Here is a 19,780-nt window from a genome sequence, read left to right on the forward strand (position 1 = left end):
CTTTGATGGAATGTTCTGCGGGTGTCATGTGCGTTTGGAGAGCCTCTGAGTACCTAAACTATTGAAACTCCCCACAAGTGACCCCATTTTGGAAACTAGACCCCCCCACGGAACTTATCTAGATGTGTGGTGAGCACTTTGAACCCTCAAGTGCTTCACAGAAGTTTATAACGTCCGGGCGTGAAAATAAAAAAAATCATTTTTTTTCCACAAAAATGATATTTTTGCCCCCAATTTTTTATTTTCCTAAGGGTAACAGGAGAAATTGGACCCCAAAAGTTGTTTTGCAATTTGTCCTGAGTACGCTGATACCCTATATGTGGGGGTAAAACACTGTTTGGGCGCATGGCAGAGCTTGGAAGGGAAGGAGCACCATTTGACTTTTTCAACGCAGAATTGGCTGGAATTGAGATCAGAAGCCATGTTGCATTTGGAGAGCACCTGATGTGCCCAAACAGTGGACACCCCCCAATTCTAACTCCAACCCTAACCCCAACACACCCCTATCCCTAATCTCAGCCCTAACCCTAGCCCTAACCCTAACGGGAAAATGGAAATAAATAATTTTTTTCATTTTATTATTTTTCCCCAACTATGGGGGTGATAACGGGGGGTTTGATTTACTATTTTTGGCGGTTTTTATATTTGGCAGCTGTCACACGCTAAAAGACGCTTATTACTGTAAAAATAGTTTTTGCATCACCACATATTGAGAGCTATAATTTTTCCATATTTTGACCCACTGAGTCATGTGAGGTCTTATTTTTTGCGGGACGAATTGACGCTTTTATTGGTATCATGTTCGGGCACGTGACATCTTTTGATCGCTTTTTATTCCGATTTTTGGGACGCAGAATGAACAAAAACCAGCGTTTCATGAATTTCTTTTGGGGGGTGCGTTTACACCGTTCCGCGTGCGGTAAAATTGATAAAGCCCTTTTATTCGTCGGGTCAGTAAGGTTACAGCGATACCTCATTTAGGTCGTTTTTTATGTTTTGGCGCTTTTAGGCTATGTGCACACGGTGCGGATTCTGCTGTGGAATTTTCCGCACAGATTTTGCTAAATCTGCAGGTAAAATGACCTGCAGTTTTAGTGCAGTTTTTGTGCGGATTTCCCCTGCAGTTTTCACCTGCAGATTTCTAAAATGGAGCAGGTGGAAAACTGCAGAAAAAACGCACAAAAGAAGCGACATGCTGCTTCTTTTATTCCGCACCAAATCTGCGCAGAAAAATCTGCAGCATGTGCACAGCGTTTTTTGTTTTACATAGCCTTAAATGGTACTGTACATCACGTGCAGTTCTGCTGCAGTTCTGCAGGGCCAAATCTGCTGCAGAACTGCACAGAATCTGCACAGGGCCTTATGCAATGAAAACCATTTTATATAAAAAATAATTATTTTTGCATCGCTTTATTCTGCGAGCTATAACTTTTTTATTTTTTCACTGATGACGCTGTATGGTGGCTCGTTTTTTGCGGGATAAGATGACGTTTTCAGCGGTACCATGCATATTTATATGCGTCTTTTTGATCACGCGTTATTGCACTTTTTGTTCGGCGGTATGATAATAAATCATTTTTTGCTTCGTTTTTTATTTTTATTTTTTAAGGGGTTCACTAAAGGAGTTAACTAATGGGACAGTTTTATAGGGCGGGTCGTTACGGACGCGGCGATACCAAATATGTGTACTTTTATTGTTTTTTTTTTATTTCCAAAAAAATGAATTTATTAGGGAATATTTTTTTTTTTTTTTTAATTTATTTAGCGATTTTTAAAAAATTACTTTTACATTTTTTTTTTTTTTTTAACTTTATTACATTGTCCCAGGTGGGACATCACTGTCCTGTGACAGATCGCTGATCTGTCACATCACAGATCACTGTGACAGATCAGCGATCTGTCACAGGCACTGCACAAGGCTTCCAACTTGCCTGCGCTTTGCAGGCATGAGGAAGCCAGCTCCCTGCAGGCCCCCGAAGGTCCCCGTCGCCATCTTGGATTCGGGGACCTGCAGGGATGGAGCCCCCCGCAGCAGCGCTGCACACTGCGCTGCTGTGGGGGGCTCAGGGAAGCACGGAGGGAGCCCCCTCCCTGCTGATGCTTCCCTTTAACCCCCGGTACACCGCGATCGCGTTTGATCGCGGTGTGCAAGGGGTTAACGAGTCGGGGGCGGTCCGTGACCGCCCCTGACACATTGTGCCGGGTGTCAGCTGTGATAATCAGCTGACACCTGGCCGCAATCAGCGGCGCTCACCACGTGGGCGCCGCTGATCGCTGTGACGTACTATACCGTCCCTGGGAATTAAGTCCCAGGGCACATGGACGGGATAGTACATCACATGACAGAAAGGGGTTAAAGACAGCTGTCTTACACAGTCACCTTTATAAAAAGACTCCTGTCCACAGACTCAATTATTCAGTCAGACTTGAATCTCTACAACATGCGCAAGACCAAAGAGCCTTATAAGGATGTCAGGGACAAGTTCATAGACCTGCACAAAGCTGCAATGGGCTTCAAAACCATAAGTAAGACGCTGGGTGAGAAGGAGACAACTGGGTAAGAAGGAGACAACTGTTGGTGCAATAGTAAGAAAATGGAAGAAATACAAAATGACTGTCAATCGACATTGATCTGGTGCACCATGCAAAATCTCACCTTGTGGGGTATCCTTGATCATGAGGAAGGTTAGAGATTAGCCTAAAACTACACATGGGGAACTTGTTAGTGATCTCAAGGCAGTTGGGACCACAGTCGCCAAGAAAACCATTGGTAACACATTACACCGTAAAGGTTTAAAATCCTGCAGTGCGCGCAAGGTCCCCCTGCTCTAGAAGGAACATGGACAGGCCCGCCTGAAGTTTGTCAATGAACACCTGGATGATTCTGTGAGTGATTACGGAAAAGGTGCTGTGGTCACGAGACAAAAGAGACCGTCCCCACTGTCAAGCATGGAGGTGGAAACATTATGTTTTGGGGGTGTTTCTCTGCTAAAGGCACAGGACTACTTTACCGCATCAATTGGAAAATGGATGGAGCCATGTTCCGTAAAATCCTAAATGACAACCTCTTTCCCTTCGCCAGGACATTAAGTTTTGGTCATGGCTGGGTCTTCCAGCAAGACTATGACCCCAAACAAAAAGCCAAGGCAACAAAGGAGTGACTCAGAAAGAAGCACATTAAAGGTCATGGAGTGGCCTAGCCAGTCTCCAGACCTTAATCCCATAGAAAACTTATGGAGGGAGTTGAAGCGCCGAGTTGCCAAGCAACAGCCTCAAAATCTTAATGATGTAGTAATTTTGATGGAACAAAATTCCTCCTGACATGTGCACAAACCTTATCATCAACTACAAAAAAAAGTCTAACTGCTGTGCTTGCCAACAAGGGTTTTGCCACCAAGTATTAAGTCTTGTTTGCCAGAGGGATCAAATACTTATTTCACACTGCAAAATGCAAATAAATTTATATAATTTATACAGTGTGATTTTCTGATTTTATTTTTGATATTCTATCTCTCAATGTTAAAATTAGCCTACCCTTAAATTTATAGACTGTTCATGTCTTTGTCAGTGGGCAAACTTACAAAATCAGCAAGGGATCAAATACTTATTTCCCCCACTGTATATCATTTCTATGATGCGGCCACAAACCTTTATCCAGAATTCTCTGGACATAATTTGGCACAGTTATGCATCAGATCTAGGGCACAGAGACATTTCATCCATAATGACATAATTATACACTATACTACGGGAGCTATTGGTGAATGAAGTCACACAATGTTACATCATTACTGTGGGAAGACTTTGAATGTTAAGAATATTCTAACATTTTTTTCCCTATTTTTAAACATCCCAGATAATGCCTCGAAATATAAAGAAATGATTACAGATTACTCTTTGTCATCCTAAATGTGTTGCAATCAGCGTAAAGTGAATTTACAGAAATAAAAAATGTTTATTTTTATAAAATGCTGGATGATTAAGTTGTTAAAGTACCTCATCCTGTTTAATCTTTAGTTTTTTGGCTTCTTCCGCTTCATGCTTTTTCTTTAAATTATTTAAAGCACCTTCATTAAGTACCCTGGCATTTAGTTCCTGTGCATGTAACCGCTGAGCTTCATTCCGTTCTTCTTCAACCTTAAAAATATAAAGAAAGGTAACTGCACAATACATCTATAGTGGGTACGTAATGTCACAAGTTTCATCACATGAAAAATAATGGTTATTAAGAGCCTTGTTATCTACATAATCTCTTCCAAGTCTGCCATGAAGGCCACACTACTTCTATGCAGTAAATACCCACCGCAAATACCCAGAGGTATAAGATGCAAGATCTCATTCAAGCAGCTTGGATTGAAATCAGTTCAATATGTGCAGTTATGTTGTCAGACAATATACAAGATAATATACTTTTGACAATGTGCAGAAGAGCAGTCACATGGTCCACCCCTACACAGACTTGTGGTACATAACAGAAACTTAAAAATCATCTATTCTACATGGATGTTAAAGGGAACCAGTCATGTCCCAAAAAGCTATTAACCTGCAGATATAGGGTTAATCTGGAGGTCAATAGTGTCCTAAAAGCATGCAGGCTCCGCACTAAAAGCCTGGCTACTGGGAACAAATTAACTAAATTCCTCCTGGCAGCCCCCGGCTTTTAGTTAAAGAGGCGAGGCTTCAGTTATTGTTTAATGCATAGAGAGTAGCAGCAGTAACCACGATCCCGGCACCGACTGACAGCCGGCTCAGCACTAATGTAGATAAGATCGCCTCTAAAGCGGGAGTCACACATAGCAATCTCGCTAGCGAGATCGCTGCTGAGTCACAACTTTTGTGACGTAACAGCGATCTCACCAGCGAGATCGCTGTGTGTGACAGCGATCAGCGAGCGGCCCCCCTGCCGGTATCGCTGATCACTGCAAGAAACCTCTGGACATATTTTTGGTTGCTGGTCTCCCGCTGGCCAGCACGCATCGCTGCGTGTGACAGGCGGGAGACCAGCGATCAGCTGTAAAAAATAGAATCAAAATAAAAAATATTGTTATTCTCACCTTCCGACGTCCCACGCAGCCATCCCGCCTCTCTCCACGCTCTGTTCCCAGTGATCCTTTGCACGAATGACCGCGAGACTTCGCGCTCCCGCGAGACCGTGACGTCTCGCGGTCATTCTTGCAAAGGAGCACTGGGACCGGAGCGTGGAGAGAGGATGGCTGCGTGGGACGTCGGAAGGTGAGAATAACAATATTTTTTATTTTAATTCTATTTTTTACAGCGATGGCAAGCGATGCCGGGCACTCGGCATCGCTGTGCTGATCGCTGGTGAAGCTGTCTGTTTGACAGCTCACCAGCGATCACATAGCGACTTACCAGCGATCCTGACACCTTGATATCGGTGTCGGTATCGCTGGTAAGTCGCTATGTGTGACTCCAGCTTAAGTCGTCGTTTTTTCAAACTGAATAGCCCAGAGTTTTAGACCTTGTCTTAGTACTGCAGTTCACTCATTTCCTTAATAACCTTTTCTTCTAAGCTTCAAAAATGCCTCCACCTCGCTCCAGCTTTTGCTGCCCTTTTTCGGACAGTGATATAAAGTTCTGACTTTTTCACCTTCAAATTCAGAAAGTTTTTTAAAAAAATAAAAAAAACAAGGAAACATTATTTGGCATGGGAGTTCAAGATGACAAAAAACAACAAAAATACAGCACTCCTTATGTATTATACCTGCTTCATGTTATTCTTCAGGCTCCTCATTTCAAGTTCTACATTTCTTAAGGTTAATTCAAGATGTTGCTTTTCCTCCATTTCTTTGCAGCACAGGTCCTCCTTCTTTCTTAGCTGCTCTTTGGTTTTATCAAACAGCATTTCTGTACTCTTCCGTTTTTCTTCCTCTTGTTTAAGAGTAAGTCTAATACAAAACACAAGGTACTGGAACTTTAGGTCATGCTTTCTAACATGTAACAAACAAAACCCTCCAAAAGGCTGAAGAAAACTCTGACGCTAGGGTGAAAAGACAAAAATTGGCCCACATAAATGCATTTTGCTCCCTGCATTTCATGCACTCGGTTGCTAGTTACTAACAATTCAGGATAAATGTGAGCTATATAGGTTACTGACAGCATGAAACTTCATTATTCCTAATAGGAGAATAGACAAGGAGAAAAAATACAAACACACAAAATACTAATATAAAGTGTAATAATCACATTAATATAAATAAAGATATAAATATATAAAAAAGTGTGATTGAACCAATCTCCCAAGAAAAGGATGGCAGACCATCCGGTGTGTATAAAAAGATTTACTCAAGGGTGGATAAAAAAGTGCCACAAGATAAGAGTAGAATGTGCAGCATGAATGATGATACAATGATGATACAATGATAAAGTAATAAAAATAATAATAATAACAAATGGCAAAATTTTTTGTGAAAAAAATGCCTTTATTAAAATATATTGGCACAACAATTAAGTGCATTAATTGACGAAGGAGATTTTATTTCCGAAACGCGCGTCGGGGCGCGTCATTATATTATCCACATTGCGGTCATTGGCTTACAGGTATTTTTTTGGTTTAATAGCACACGCCTTAGGGCGTTTTTTACTTATTTGCACAGCTGCACTTTTGGCACATCTATTAATGTATATTTATTTTTCTGTGTCACTATAATTATGCACTTTTTTACCTGTATTATTAATTAAGCCTTTCTTGTTATGGAACGGGTTTTCCAATATACATAAGTATACCGCATATGTGGTTTTATATTTTATTATTATTATTTTTTCTTTTTTATGAATATATATATATATATATATATATATATATAATTTTAATGCACTTAATTGTTGTGCCAATATATTTTAATAAAGGCATTTTTTTCACAAAAAATTTTGCCATTTGTTATTATTATTATTTTTATTACTTTATCATTGTATCATCATTGTATCATCATTCATGCTGCACATTCTACTCTTATCTTGTGGCACTTTTTTATCCACCCTTGAGTAAATCTTATTATTCCTAATAGGTGAAGTTAAAGATTGCATATTCCAGATAGAAAAAGCACATAGTGATGGTCAAGAAAACAGAATGGTGGGCTCCACTTGCTTTGGTGTCTGTTGGCAGAGACTAATGCAGGAACCTACATATGTCAGCCAGTAAAAGGCTATTTGTATGTGACTACATAGGGTGCACAACGGGAATGTGTAAAGTGACTGCTTGCTAAGGAGAAGGGTGCTTGACCCAACGGTGAACATGTTGGGGGATTGCACTGACCACTGGTGAGGCGTTAGAGGTGTCATCTGTATCTGCTAGAGGAATGGGCATCTACCCTATTGCTTTCTCTACAAGTCTGGTGATCAAGCATTGCCAAAAGCTTCAGCACCAAAGCTCTTTACAAGAGTGACTAGTGAAGTCATACTGTGGTCTTGATGACTGGACTACCTAATTGTCTAGTCTACAGTTCTACTGGTAGACATGGTCAACAATTTTATTGGAAGTGCTCTTTAAATCTTATAAATGGAAAAGTCACTTTTAAGCAGAGGAATTTTTTTTTTTATGCCAAACCTACCCTAAGGCTGGTTTCACATTTGCGTTTTTTAGCGCTGGAAAAAAACGCATATGGGCGCATGCGTTTTTTCCCCTATATTTAACATGGGTGCGCATACCTGCGCGCTTGTAAGCGCATGTATGCGATTTTCATGTGCTGCGTTTTTTTGGGGTGTGCGTTTGTATTTTCCAGACGCAGCATGTTGCATTTTTTGGCCCTGCAAAAAAGCGCATGCGCACATATGCGCACGTTTTGCGCTAAAAATGGCCATTATAGCCTATGGATGCGCATATGTGCGCACTGGCATGCTCATGTATGCGTTTTTTTGCACATGCGTTTTTTTTGTTAACCATGGAATTTAGGGGTTTGGGTTAGAGTTAGGGTTAGTTAAGGGGGTTTAGGGTTAGGGTCAGGGTTGGGGTTTGGGTCAGGGTTAAGTATGGTTTGGTTAAAGGTTAGGGTCAGGGTTAGGGTTAAGTATGGTTTTGTTAAGGGTTAGGGTCAGGGTTAAGTATGGTTTGGTTAAGGGTTAGGGTCAGGGTTAGGGTTAAGTATGGTTTGGTTAAGGGTTAGGGTCAGGGTTAGGGTCAGGGTTAGGGTTAGTTAGGGTTTGGGTTAGGGTTAAGTATGATTTGGTTAAGGGTTAGGGTCAGGGTTAGTTAGGGTTTAGGTTAGGGTTAAGTATGATTTGGTTAAGGGTTAGGGTCAGGGTTAGGGTCAGGGTTAGGGTTAGTTAGGGTTTGGGTTAGGGTTAAGTATGATTTGGTTAAGGGTTAGGGTCAGGGTTAGGGTTAGGGTCAGGGTTAGTTAGGGTTTAGGGTTTGGGTTAGGGTTAAGTATGATTTGGTTAAGGGTTAGGGTCAGGGTTAGGGTCAGGGTTAGTTAGGGTTTAGGGTTTGGGTTAAGTATGATTTGGTTAAGGGTTAGGGTCAGGGTTAGGGTTAGTTAGGGTTTAGGGTTTGGGTTAGGGTTAAGTATGATTTGGTTAAGGGTTAGGGTCAGGGTTAGGGTTAGGGTCAGGGTTAGGGTTAGTAAAGTCATGGTTTGGGTTAGTGTGAGGGGCCACCTAATGTTGGAAAAAAACGCAAACGCGGTAAAAACGCACTAAAAACGCATACAAACGCATAAAAACGCTGCGTTTTTTTCATGCATGCTCATAAAAATGCTTGAAAAAAACGCAGCAGTTGTATGCTTTTGTATGCGTTTTTTCAATGCGTTTTTTTGCGGGAAAAACGCGCTGCAAAAAAAGCAAGTGTGAAACTAGCCTAACAGAGGAAAAATAAAGTCAAAATGTCGGTGGTGTCTGGTTACACTTTGGTTAGGTCAGGTAATTTTTATACACTGTAGCGTTATGTTGCCTGTGCTGACTAAAATTCGGGTCCCCACTGATAAAAGATGCTAGTAATAAGGAATAATGTTCTCGGTTTTAGAAGATGAATGAAGACAATCATCTGACCTTAAATTGTTTAGATCACTTTCCCAATTTACTTTGTGATGTTCTAACAAAAACTTGAGCTCTCTGTTTTCGTCCATCATTTGTTGTACTTCTTTTCTTTCTCTTCGCAATTTCTTTACTTCTCGTGACAGAAGCGCACGTCGTCCCTTTTCATTTTCTATCAATCGTTCATACTCATGTATAATATTTTGGATTTTCAAAGACTTCAATGAATCTGATAAAGAAAAAAAAAGTCTTATCTTCACCCAAGACCAACAAGATTGTAGCACCATATTGATTATATATACTATTTAGAGCAGGGGTGGGGGAACCTCAGGCCCATGGGTCATTTACGGCCTGCGATGACACATTATTTGACTCCCGGGCAGATTCTCGGGGACCGCAGTGCTTGGGCTGGCAGCTGTCTTTTGATGACCACCGGCCCTTTAATTTCTTCTTGTTTTAGGATCATGTGCACCCAGAGTTCACTATTAAGCTCAGGTGCGTACAATGGAAGATAACGTCCCCACACCAGTGCCAGAGTCAGGACGTACTTTGTGGACGGAGTTCCAGCACGATTTGTACGGCCCCCAAAGAATGGCACAAATATCCAAATGGCTCTTGGCAGAAAAAAAAGGTTCCCCACCCCTGATTTAGAGCTTAAAAGACCATTTTCCTGAAAACAGCTAATTGCCACCATATGACTCCTGAACCAGTAATAGCCAGGGCAAACTGTGGTCATTAAAATACAAGACGTATTATATTCTGGGCAATAAAATAATGACCATCAATGTAAGAGCTCATACTCATCTGCGTATATAAAATCGATCCGATGTTGATCCAGAAAAGTAGGACAAGTGTCATGCGAGTACATTGCAATTCTTCCCACATAGCATCTGTATGACATGCGTTTTTTTCTGTGCAATTATTATTTTACAATCATTTACAGTACTGGCTGACAATCTATGAGGCACCAGCCTAATGACCGTTGATGAAGAGGTCAATTGGGCATGCTCGATTTCTGATTGCTGATGACATTGTTCTATTGGAGATGAACCATTAGCCAACATGTCAGCCAAACAAGCGCTCCTGTGTATGGACAGGCAGCTGAAATGGACTGTTAGGATCTTTCCCATCATGTGACTGTATAACAAAGGATATTGGTTGATGAATTTAATGACATCTTCATTATTTGTCTATTACCTTGGCCATCAAGGTTGAGTTGTTTGATCAGCAACATGGCATTTGTGAAAGCTGAAGTAGGCAATTCAGAATCATCAGTGCCAGTATCAGAGGACTGCGAGTAATCAGCCAAATCTTCATTCATCTGTGTAAGACAACATTCATTGTAATACATCTTGCTAATAATTGGTTTCTTACTCATCCTGAACAATATGGCAGATTACAGAAGAGGTCATTCCTGTGTACAGGATTTTCTCCAACAACCAACTAGTGGCTTAGGCCAGGTTCATACTGCATTAATGCAGTCCATTCAACGTATCATCTGCGCTAGCACAGAATGACGGCAGATCGCTAATGCATGCCGCTTATGACGTGTGTAGCGATGCGCTCAGTAATGGCAGCTTATGGCAGCGTTAACGGATGCGTTACATCACGTTATGCCGCGGTGTAACACAATCCATTAAACTTATTGCCTATACGCAGTATGAACCCAGCCTTATGTATAACGTGTCACGCTGTCTCAGAACATTGAATAGAGATCAGCACAACTAGACAAAAATGTGAGAGCTAATGCTAAGCATACAAGTAGGTGATACTAATACATTCCATCAGCTACGTCTTGTTCTGTATAAACTCATTCACCTTTTGTTTTCCTGTGCGTTTATTAGATGACCTGAAAGAAATATAACAAACAGCCAATTAATACAAGTCTTCTGCGGGATGACATAACCTTTATTATTGCATTTCTACTGGGATAAATGGCAGCCGGTCACACATCAGATCGCCGTCGGCACACTAACAGTAGTAAGTAGCTTGAGTAGCTGCCAAATGCTAAATCTCACATTCTGAATCCGTCGCTCTACGCCTTCACCTAACACTGAGGGGACTGCCCAGCTGCCCCCATACACATTGGCGCATACAATCTTCTATGTAAATGTGCATGGCCTACTTTATTGGGAGATTTCAGATGTCCACCAACAAGCATGTGAATAAGATATAAGTAATATGGGTCTAGATCAGGGCTCTCTTACTCAGCCAGGTAAATGGAGCGCACATAAAAAGGTGTGAAGTTGGCGGGTTGCAATCCTTGCAGGACAAGATGATATTTTCAGTGATACCATTTTTTCTCTTTTTTGTGCATCAGTTTAATTAAAAAATATACATTTTTTGCATGTTTTTTATTTATTTTTAATGATGTTCAGCATATGGGTTACAGTAAAGTTTTATTGATTTGGTTGTTCCGGATGTGGCGATACCAAACATGTCCCTTTTGTTCATTTATTTTTGCTTTTATATAAAGTTTTTAATGGCAAAATATTTTTCAGTTTTGGTTTTTTACTGACTTGCTTGATCCTTGATCTATTATCCTGCAATACTTTTGTACTGTAAGATAATAGATCTGTCACATTTCCATGCACACGTGGCCTGTTCTGACAGTGTGCTCTCTGCTGTTCTGGGGATATCGCTGGAGCTCTGGTGCCCCACAAGTTGCAGATGACAGCCTTAGGGGTCACGTGTTCGAGACCCCTGGTATATATGGTTCCTAATGAAACTGATGATGAATGGTAAGTCACATTTATCTGCTAGATGTTCGTTCTGAAGTTATACAATTAACTGCAAACCAGATAATGATTTACATATACTGTACATAAAATGTTCATTCATTCAAATTTATTCTCATTAATTTAAGCAAAGGTGACTTAAAGGGAACTCATCGCCTTACTCATGCAGGCAACAAGAATCAGAGTCTCGCTGACCGTTTTCAGCAAGGTATATCCTTTCTTTGAAAAGTCCCAGCGTTTCAAGAAAAACATAAGTTTGGCAGCCGGCTGAGAACCATAGCTGTAGATGAGACTGGACATTCTCCACCTGGGGCCAGATTTTTCCAGCACTGCTCTAGGTCAGTGACAGGTCTCACCGCTGCCTAACTGCGGGGAGCCGGCTGTAAACCAACATGACATTGGTAGTCATGCTCTGTCGACAAAACCGTCCAAAAGAGGCTAACTGCTCTGTGTCGGGTAGAAGAATAAGGTAATCAGCACCTCCTAAAAACTAATATAGTCCTGAATAAACCCTTTAAGCAAAATATACAAAATGATATGGACTCCGTCTGAAAAACAGGATTTTTGGTTGCTTACTGTAAAATCTGTTTCTCGGAGCCTTCATTGGGGGACACAGGAAACCATGGATGTATGCTGCTGCCACTACGCAGAAAAAAAGTTAGCTCCACCTCCCAAGTGTAAACCCCACCCACCGGAAAAAGGATATTCAGTTAGTGAGAAAGCCGTAGGAGAAGCAACAAGTAAAAGAGAAAGAAAAACACAGAAACTCAAACTGTAACAATATAGTACAATAAACAGAACTATTAAACTTGGGTGGGTGCTGTGTCCCCCAAAGGAAGGCTCTGAGAAACAGATTTTATGGTAAGCAACCAAAAATCCTGTTTTCTCTATCGCTTCATTGGGGGACAGGAAACCATGGGATGTCCCAAAGCAGTACGAAAGGGGAGGGAACATCTGACAACTCCAATCAGGTCGGACAACTCATCACCTTCACCTGCAAGGTCTTTCTACCCAAGCCAGCATCCGCCGAAGCTAGACCTGGACTCTGAAAAATATTTGCGAATATCTGGAGGACCGATCATTGTTTTGCAGAGGTGCAGGGCGGAGGCCCTATACGAACTGCCAGTAGACGTCCACTGCATGGGTTGAGTGAGCCTGAAACTCAGAAGAAGGCGCTCTGTTCTGATCTGATAAAACTACAATTGCCGAACGGATTCAGCGATCATTCGCTGACCTGGAGACTGAAAGGCCTCTAAACGCACGAGCCCGAGTCCGATATGGAGGATAGGCAGCCTTAGCCAGATAGACGCACGTCGCCCTGGCCAGGAAACTTGATGAGAGAGCGCTACTGAGGATGAGACAGAGACAGACGCAAGGAAGGGAAACAAGAATTGATGGACAAAGCCATGGAGAACATCAGTGAGGTACAGTAAGAGCACTGAACTTGTGATCCACAGCTGTGCAAAAACCGCTGCCAAAGGCTCTGCGAGACTCTGGGAATGATTGAGAGCCCAAAAAGGAAGGCGATAAAATGAAATTGGATAAAAGGCTTCCTTGGGACAAAACGCTCCTTTGGTTCCCAGGAAGCAATTAGTGAACAAAGATTTGATCCTGAAAGACAAAGATGAACACCTCTGTTCAGCAATCTTAGATCCCCAGCGAGTCACTCTGAGGAAAATCCACCAGGACTGTTCCTGGGGGGGATCTACTCCTCGAGTCACGGAAACGCCCGGAGGAGGAAGCAAAGGAAAATCTTTTCCCCAAGAAGCCAAGTCTGTGACTTCCCTTTTGGGGAGAACTCCCCCCGTCGAAGGGAAGTGTAGAAAATCATGTGACAAAGGAAAACAACGAGGTTTAGCCTAAGGAAAGAGAACTCGACCCTCCGGTCACCTGTTTAATAATTTGGCGCAATCTGGAGCCAACCGACGGGAACCCTGGAAAGGCAAGTTGGTGAGGTACCTGTTTGAGGATACGCCTGTGTGCCACGCCGTAAGCCAAATGGTCGTTTGGATGGCCACAATATTGCTGGATGCCAGAGCAGCAGGTGCAGCGAAGTCCAGGGAGGCGGATACCATGTACTTTCCTGCCAGAGTAATTTGGTCCGCGAGGTCAGCCAATTTCTCCGGTCGGGCTTCCAGAAAAAACGTGCCCTGACGGAGCAGCTTAGCCTGTGAGTGTATAGGCTTTGCTACCCAGGTGGAGGCAAAGGCAATGTAGCGGCGGCCGCTTCAAAGTTGACCCTGACAAGTAGTCTATGAGACTGTCGTTGGTATCCTAGAGGGATGGCCAATCTGGGAGAGGAAGGACCGAACTGGCGGACGGTCTGGAAACTGGAGGGTCCACAGTCGGAGTAGTTTAGTTCACAATGAGATAGGAGAGAAGGGATATAGTATACAGAGGTGCTTCCCTCCTTGGAAGCGGCTGTACTAAAGATTCCGAGAAAATGAATTAACAAGGAATAACTTGAGAGCAGTCTACCGTGAAAATCCTGAAGTATGATAATTCCATGGAAGGTTGGCCCTAGCGAGGAGCACATAGACCCCAGAAGAAAAATTGACTGACGAAAGAAGATCCTTCACTATGACGTCATGGGCGACTCTATCCGTCCTGGCCCATCTGGAGTGGGACGAAGATTGACATATGTGTACCCGCTTACCTAAGTATGAGACACCACACAACTGAAGATAACAGTGAAAAAAAGGATATGATTCTTGCTGAAGGAAGAACCCTGTTATCACCAAGCTCCTCATTGGATGCAGGCCTGGAGCAGCCTTCCACACTGGGCGATGCTTGCGCAGAGTAAGAGCCAATTCCTGTTCAAGGTGGTAGAACTTGTTCCAGCCACACTCGGAAATGAAATCTCAGAGCTGCTCAAGGCTTTATCTGGTGTCTCTAAGAAAGAAGAGGTAAGTACTGACAAATAGATAGGGAGCTCTGGTATTGAGGTAGCTCAAAAGGCCTCTAGAATTGTAAAGTGAACAGTCATGACAGTCATGATATACCTTTTAAGCTCTGACTCAGTAAGAGACAGCGCAAACGTATAAACAGCAATCGGTAAATCAAGTATGGTAGGAGTAACGCACTGGATAGTGAAGATAGCCTGAATACAGCACTGTAAACTGACCTAGTGGATGGTTAGTGGTAGGCTCGAATAACCAGATGGTGTGAAAAAAAAGGCACTGAAGAAAAAACTGCAGCCATCCCGTACCTGACTCCAGCGTGTTTGACCTACCTGAGAGTGGACTGGCCACTTATGCTGCCGGTGAGATCAACCCTGTGGTACGTGGTAGATGTTCTGTTTATCTGTTAATAGACCACAGACGTTATTGACCATGAAAACACGCAGCAGAAGGGGCATCTGACTCACATGAGAGTGGACTAGAACCGCAGCTGCAGCCCACCAGAAGTGATGATTACTAGGCACCTTGACTCACTGAGTGGTGAATAAAGCATAGACAGATTGTGCAAAGGACCCAGGGGTACGTGAGAGAGGGAGCCTCTGACTCACCTGACTATGGGACAGAAGAGTGGAACCAGAAGTGGCAATCAACCTCAGGCATGTCTGAACCACTGGAAAGACAGCAGGACTTATAATAGCCCATCTCCCTGTGGAGGGTGCAGAGCGTGGTGTGTGCAGCAATAGCCATTGCTGTTGACTGCACGGCTCTAGAGCACTTGTTACATCAGTGACTGCATGGCTCTAGAGCACATATTACACCCGTGACTGCATGGCTCTAGAGCACATATTACACCTGTGTCTGCATGGCTCCAGAGCACATATCACACCAGTGACTGCCCAGCTCTAGAGCACTTATTACACTAGTGACTGCACGGCTCTAGAGCACTTATTACGCCAGAACCACTAGGAATGATGTTTTTTCTCAGCAATTATTGAGCCTGCAGACAGTGTTGCCCCTGGGAATTTTATTTCGCTGTGCCTGGCTTATACTTCGCAACCTGCCCGTTACCTGAAGCAAGCGCTGCCTTCTGGGTCTAGGTGCCAGGAAATGGTGACCGCACTAATTGATGCCAGAAGGTTAGGGGACAGGAACAAATGCCTAGGGGAGTACCAGTCTGCAGAGCAGAGCTGTTCACAGTATGTGCAGTTGTCCTGTGGTCTGCTGCCAGGCTGTAGGGATACTTGCACTGAAGATGTAGGTCCTGCAGGGAGAGGGTCATCATCCGGATCCAAAAGCCGAAAAAATGGCGACCGCAAGAAGAATGAGAGACCGAGAGGGTACAGCGCGCGCTGCAGGGATGCACTGAAAAATCCCACTCTAAGACCGGAAGAGGGGGTGGAACCAAGCGCTAGGTCCAGGAGGAGAAACATGAAGCCCAGGGGGGCAGGGCTAGCCGCAGGCCGGAAGGAAGCAACAAGAGATGGGCGGGAGAAAAGCCCGCCCGAAGTGCAGGGAAGAAGGGGGCAGAGCCAACGCAGCCACTAGGCCCGAGAGAAGCCGGGACCTAAATTAAGGCTTGTGACCGCTGCAGCATGGTGGAGCGGCATGGATGTTGGAGAAAACGCTGCAAAAGTTAGCCCTGGTTCCCCAATGCATAGGAAATAATAGGAAAAAGGCCCCTATTAATCTTTACACCAAACCCCTGAAATAAAGGGAAAAAAATTGCCCTCTTTTCTATTCCATCTTCTTCTTTCCTTCTTACTCCTATTTATTTTAGTTGCATCATCTGGAAGGGACCTGGGGGAAAAAACATGGATTTTTGTGAGAACTCACCGTAAAATCCTTTTCTCTGAAAGGTACCAGGGCTGTGGAGTCGGTAAGCCAAACCTGCGACTCCGACTCCAACTCCGACTCCGACACATATTGCTTATATTTAAGTGAAAAATTTATTGTAGTACAATGTGAACCTCAGACATTTAATCATTTTTATGATCCAATAATCAAGATGTTTAGATAGAACAGAATATATATTGGTGTACTACCCGGTTTTCATTCTTTTTGGTACAGATACGATATGGATAGACAGATATGGATAAATGGATATATAGATAGAGCAGATTTCTAATCTGCTTTTGCTATTGAAAACATTATCTATGAGCTCAAAAACCTTTCAGGTGATGCAGTTTTTTAAAAAGATGATCAGCTTTTGCAGCTGAAAAACGTATCCTCAAAAAACACAGGAAAAACGTTGTGTGTGAATGTAGCCTTAGATCAGGAATATAACAGCCATTTATAGGACATTTCATAACTTTCCCAAACTCCTATGAAAAAATATTCAGCACATCCTGCATTGAATTACTGTACCCAATTTATTATATATTTTAGGAGTCGGAGTCGGTCCATTTTATACCGACTCCAACTCCAACTCCGACTCCACCAAAATGAGCACCGACTCAGACTCCACGACTCCGACTCCACAGCCCTGACAGGTACTGTGGGTGTATGCTACTGCCACCTGGAGGCTGACACTAAGTAAACAAAAAAAGGTTAGTTCCTCCTCCGCTGCATACACCCTTGCCCCAATTGCGGGCAGAAACCAGTTTAGTGCAACAGCAGTAGGAGAACATAACATAAATCAGCCTTAATACAGATAACAATATGTCTGAAAAAAAGGACCACCCTCACCTGAAAAAAAAGAAAAGCATATTAATTAAATAAACAAGAGTCAACTTGGCTAATAGGGTGGGTGCTGTGTCCCCCCCAATGAGCGTCTCGGAGAAAAGGATTTTACGGTGAGTTCTCACAAAAATCCATGTTTCTCCTTCGTCTCATTGGGGGACACAGGTACTGTGGGACGTCCTAAAGCAGTCCCTGGGTGGGAGATTGACTCACCGATCCAAGCCACATGCACCTCCTGCTTAAAGGTGTGTCACCGCTGCTTGGAGTATCCTTCTACCCAGGCTCGCATCCGCCGAGGCCTGAGCATGGATATTATAATGTTTGGTAAATGTGTGCAGGCTGGACCAGGTTACAGCCTTGCATACCTGCTCCGCCGAAGCCTGGTGCCGAAGCGCCCAAGAGGCGCCCACCGCCCGAGTCGAGTGCGCCCTGATCCCTGCTGGAATTGGCGTGCCTCCAATGCGGTAGGCCTCCTGAATCGTTAGATGGATCCATCTGGCTATGGTCGCTTTTGAGGCTGCGAGTCCCTTCCTGCACCCTTCGGGGAGCACAAACAGCGTATCCGTCTGGCGGAAGGGTGCCGTCCGTGACACGTACCTCCTGAGTGCTCTCACCAGGTCTAGTGTGTGGAGCGCTTTTTCCACACGATGTACTGGTGCCGGACAAAATGAAGGTAAGACAATATCCTCATTAATGTGAAATGAGGACACGACCTTCGGCAGAAAGGGGGGAGCTGGCCTGAGAACCACTTTATCCTTGAAAAAAGTGAGAATCGGAGCTCGGCATGACAGGGCTTCCAACTCCGAGACTCGTCTAATGGAAGTTATGGCTACCAAGAATTCCACCTTCCTGGACAGGTATGACAAAGAAATTTCTTGCAGCGACTGAAAAAGAGCCTCCTGCAGGACCCTCAAAACCAGGTTAAGGTCCCAGGTGTCCAGGGGAGCCCTGTAGGGAGGTACCAAATGGGAGAGCCCCTGGATGAAGGTCTTCACCTGCAAATTCGTAGCGATCTTCCGCTGGAAAAGGATGGACAAGGCCGATATCTGTCTCCTAGGGTTGAAGCGAGCTCGGGGCCAACCCTGAGTCTAAACCCAACTGGAGAAAAGCCAAGATGTTGGGGATCGAAAAAATCAATGGAGAAAACCCTCGCTCTCGACACCAACCAAAGAAGACCTTCCAAGTGCGAAGGTAAATTTTTGCCGAGGTAGGCTTCCGGGCGCTAACCATTGTAGCGACCACCTCGCGCCCAAACCTCGCTTGAGTTAGATTCCAAGATTCAACGGCCATGCCTTCAAACGCAGGGCCCCTGAGTTTGGGTGGCAAATCGGCCCTTGAGACAGTAGATCGGGGCGCGCTCTGGCAGTCGCCATGGGACATCTGCTGCACTAGATTTGCGTACCACGCCCGCCAGGGCCAGTCTGGGGCCAGCAGAATTGCCCTCTGTTTTGATTCTTTTGATGACCCTCGGGAGTAGTGGCAGCGGAGGAAACAAGTATGAAAGGTGAAACTGGTTCCATGGCCGATCCAACGCATCCATGGCGATCGCTCGCAGGTCCCGAGACCGAGCGACGAACACGGGCACTTTGGCGTTCACCCTGGAGGCCATCAGATCCACATCCGGTGTTCCCCACCGTTGGCAAATTTGCTGGAAGACCTCGGGGTGCAGAGACCATTCCCCGGATGCGACACCCTGCCGACTGAGGAAGTCCGCCGCCCAATTTTCCACGCCCGGAATGTGGACTGCCGAAATTACCGACTGGTTTCTCTCGGCCCAGAGGAGTACGTGTTCCACCTCGCGCATGGTCGCCCTGCTGCAAGTGCCCCCCTGATGATTTATGTACGCCACTGCTGTGGCGTTGTCCGACTGAATCCAAACAGGGCGGCCTGCCAGCAAGTGCTGGAACTGTTGCAGCGCTAACCGAACCGCTCGTATCTCCAACAAGTTGATCGGTAGGCGTGCTTCCTGCTGCGACCATCGTCCCTGAGTGGTGTGGCGGCAAAAAAACCGCTCCCCAGCCGAGGAGGCTCGTGTCGGTTGTGACCACCGACCATTGCTCCAGGGGAAAAAAGTCTCCCCTGCAGAAGGGAGGAACTGTGCGTCCACCACGGTAGGGACTGCCGGACTTGGAAGGACAACAGACACCGGTAATCGAGCGTGAAAGGGCTCTTGTCCCAGGCTGACAAGAGGGCGTGCTGCAGGGGATGAAGATGAAGTTGGGCAAACGGAATCGCTTCCATAGCCGCTACCATCTTTTCTAGCACTCTCATCCCAAATCAAATGGTGTGAGGGATTGGCTGCAGAAGCTTTCGGACCCCTTGCTGAAGCGCTAGTGCCTTGTTCTGAGGGAGAATTACCAACCCTCGGGGAGGTATCGAAAATCATCCCTAAAAAAAGAAATCCTCTGGGCTGGGACAAGGGACGATCTTTTCCCGTTGATCAACCATCCTAAACGAGAAAGGGTGTCCAGCGTG

At 44.4% G+C, this 19,780-nt stretch overlaps 1 protein-coding gene across 7 annotated transcripts in view; it reads right to left on the reverse strand.

Annotated features, from left to right (window-relative positions):
- ANKRD26 (ankyrin repeat domain containing 26) overlaps window positions 1-19,780 on the reverse strand; it is a 202,187-nt gene that overhangs the window by 49,874 nt on the left and 132,533 nt on the right. For all 7 annotated transcript variants that reach the window (XM_073573361.1, XM_073573365.1, XM_073573364.1 and 4 more), the window contains 5 exons: window positions 10,807-10,837; window positions 10,186-10,309; window positions 9,004-9,217; window positions 5,723-5,906; window positions 3,997-4,137 (listed from right to left, as the gene is read on the reverse strand). In XM_073573361.1, the coding sequence (XP_073429462.1) occupies window positions 3,997-4,137; window positions 5,723-5,906; window positions 9,004-9,217; window positions 10,186-10,309; window positions 10,807-10,837 (694 nt within the window). The remainder of the gene's footprint in view (window positions 1-3,996; window positions 4,138-5,722; window positions 5,907-9,003; window positions 9,218-10,185; window positions 10,310-10,806; window positions 10,838-19,780) is intronic.

This window comes from Dendrobates tinctorius, unplaced genomic scaffold (assembly GCF_039654945.1).
Source record: "Dendrobates tinctorius isolate UK_male_01 unplaced genomic scaffold, ASM3965494v1 ptg000035l, whole genome shotgun sequence".
NCBI lineage: Eukaryota > Metazoa > Chordata > Amphibia > Anura > Dendrobatidae > Dendrobates > Dendrobates tinctorius.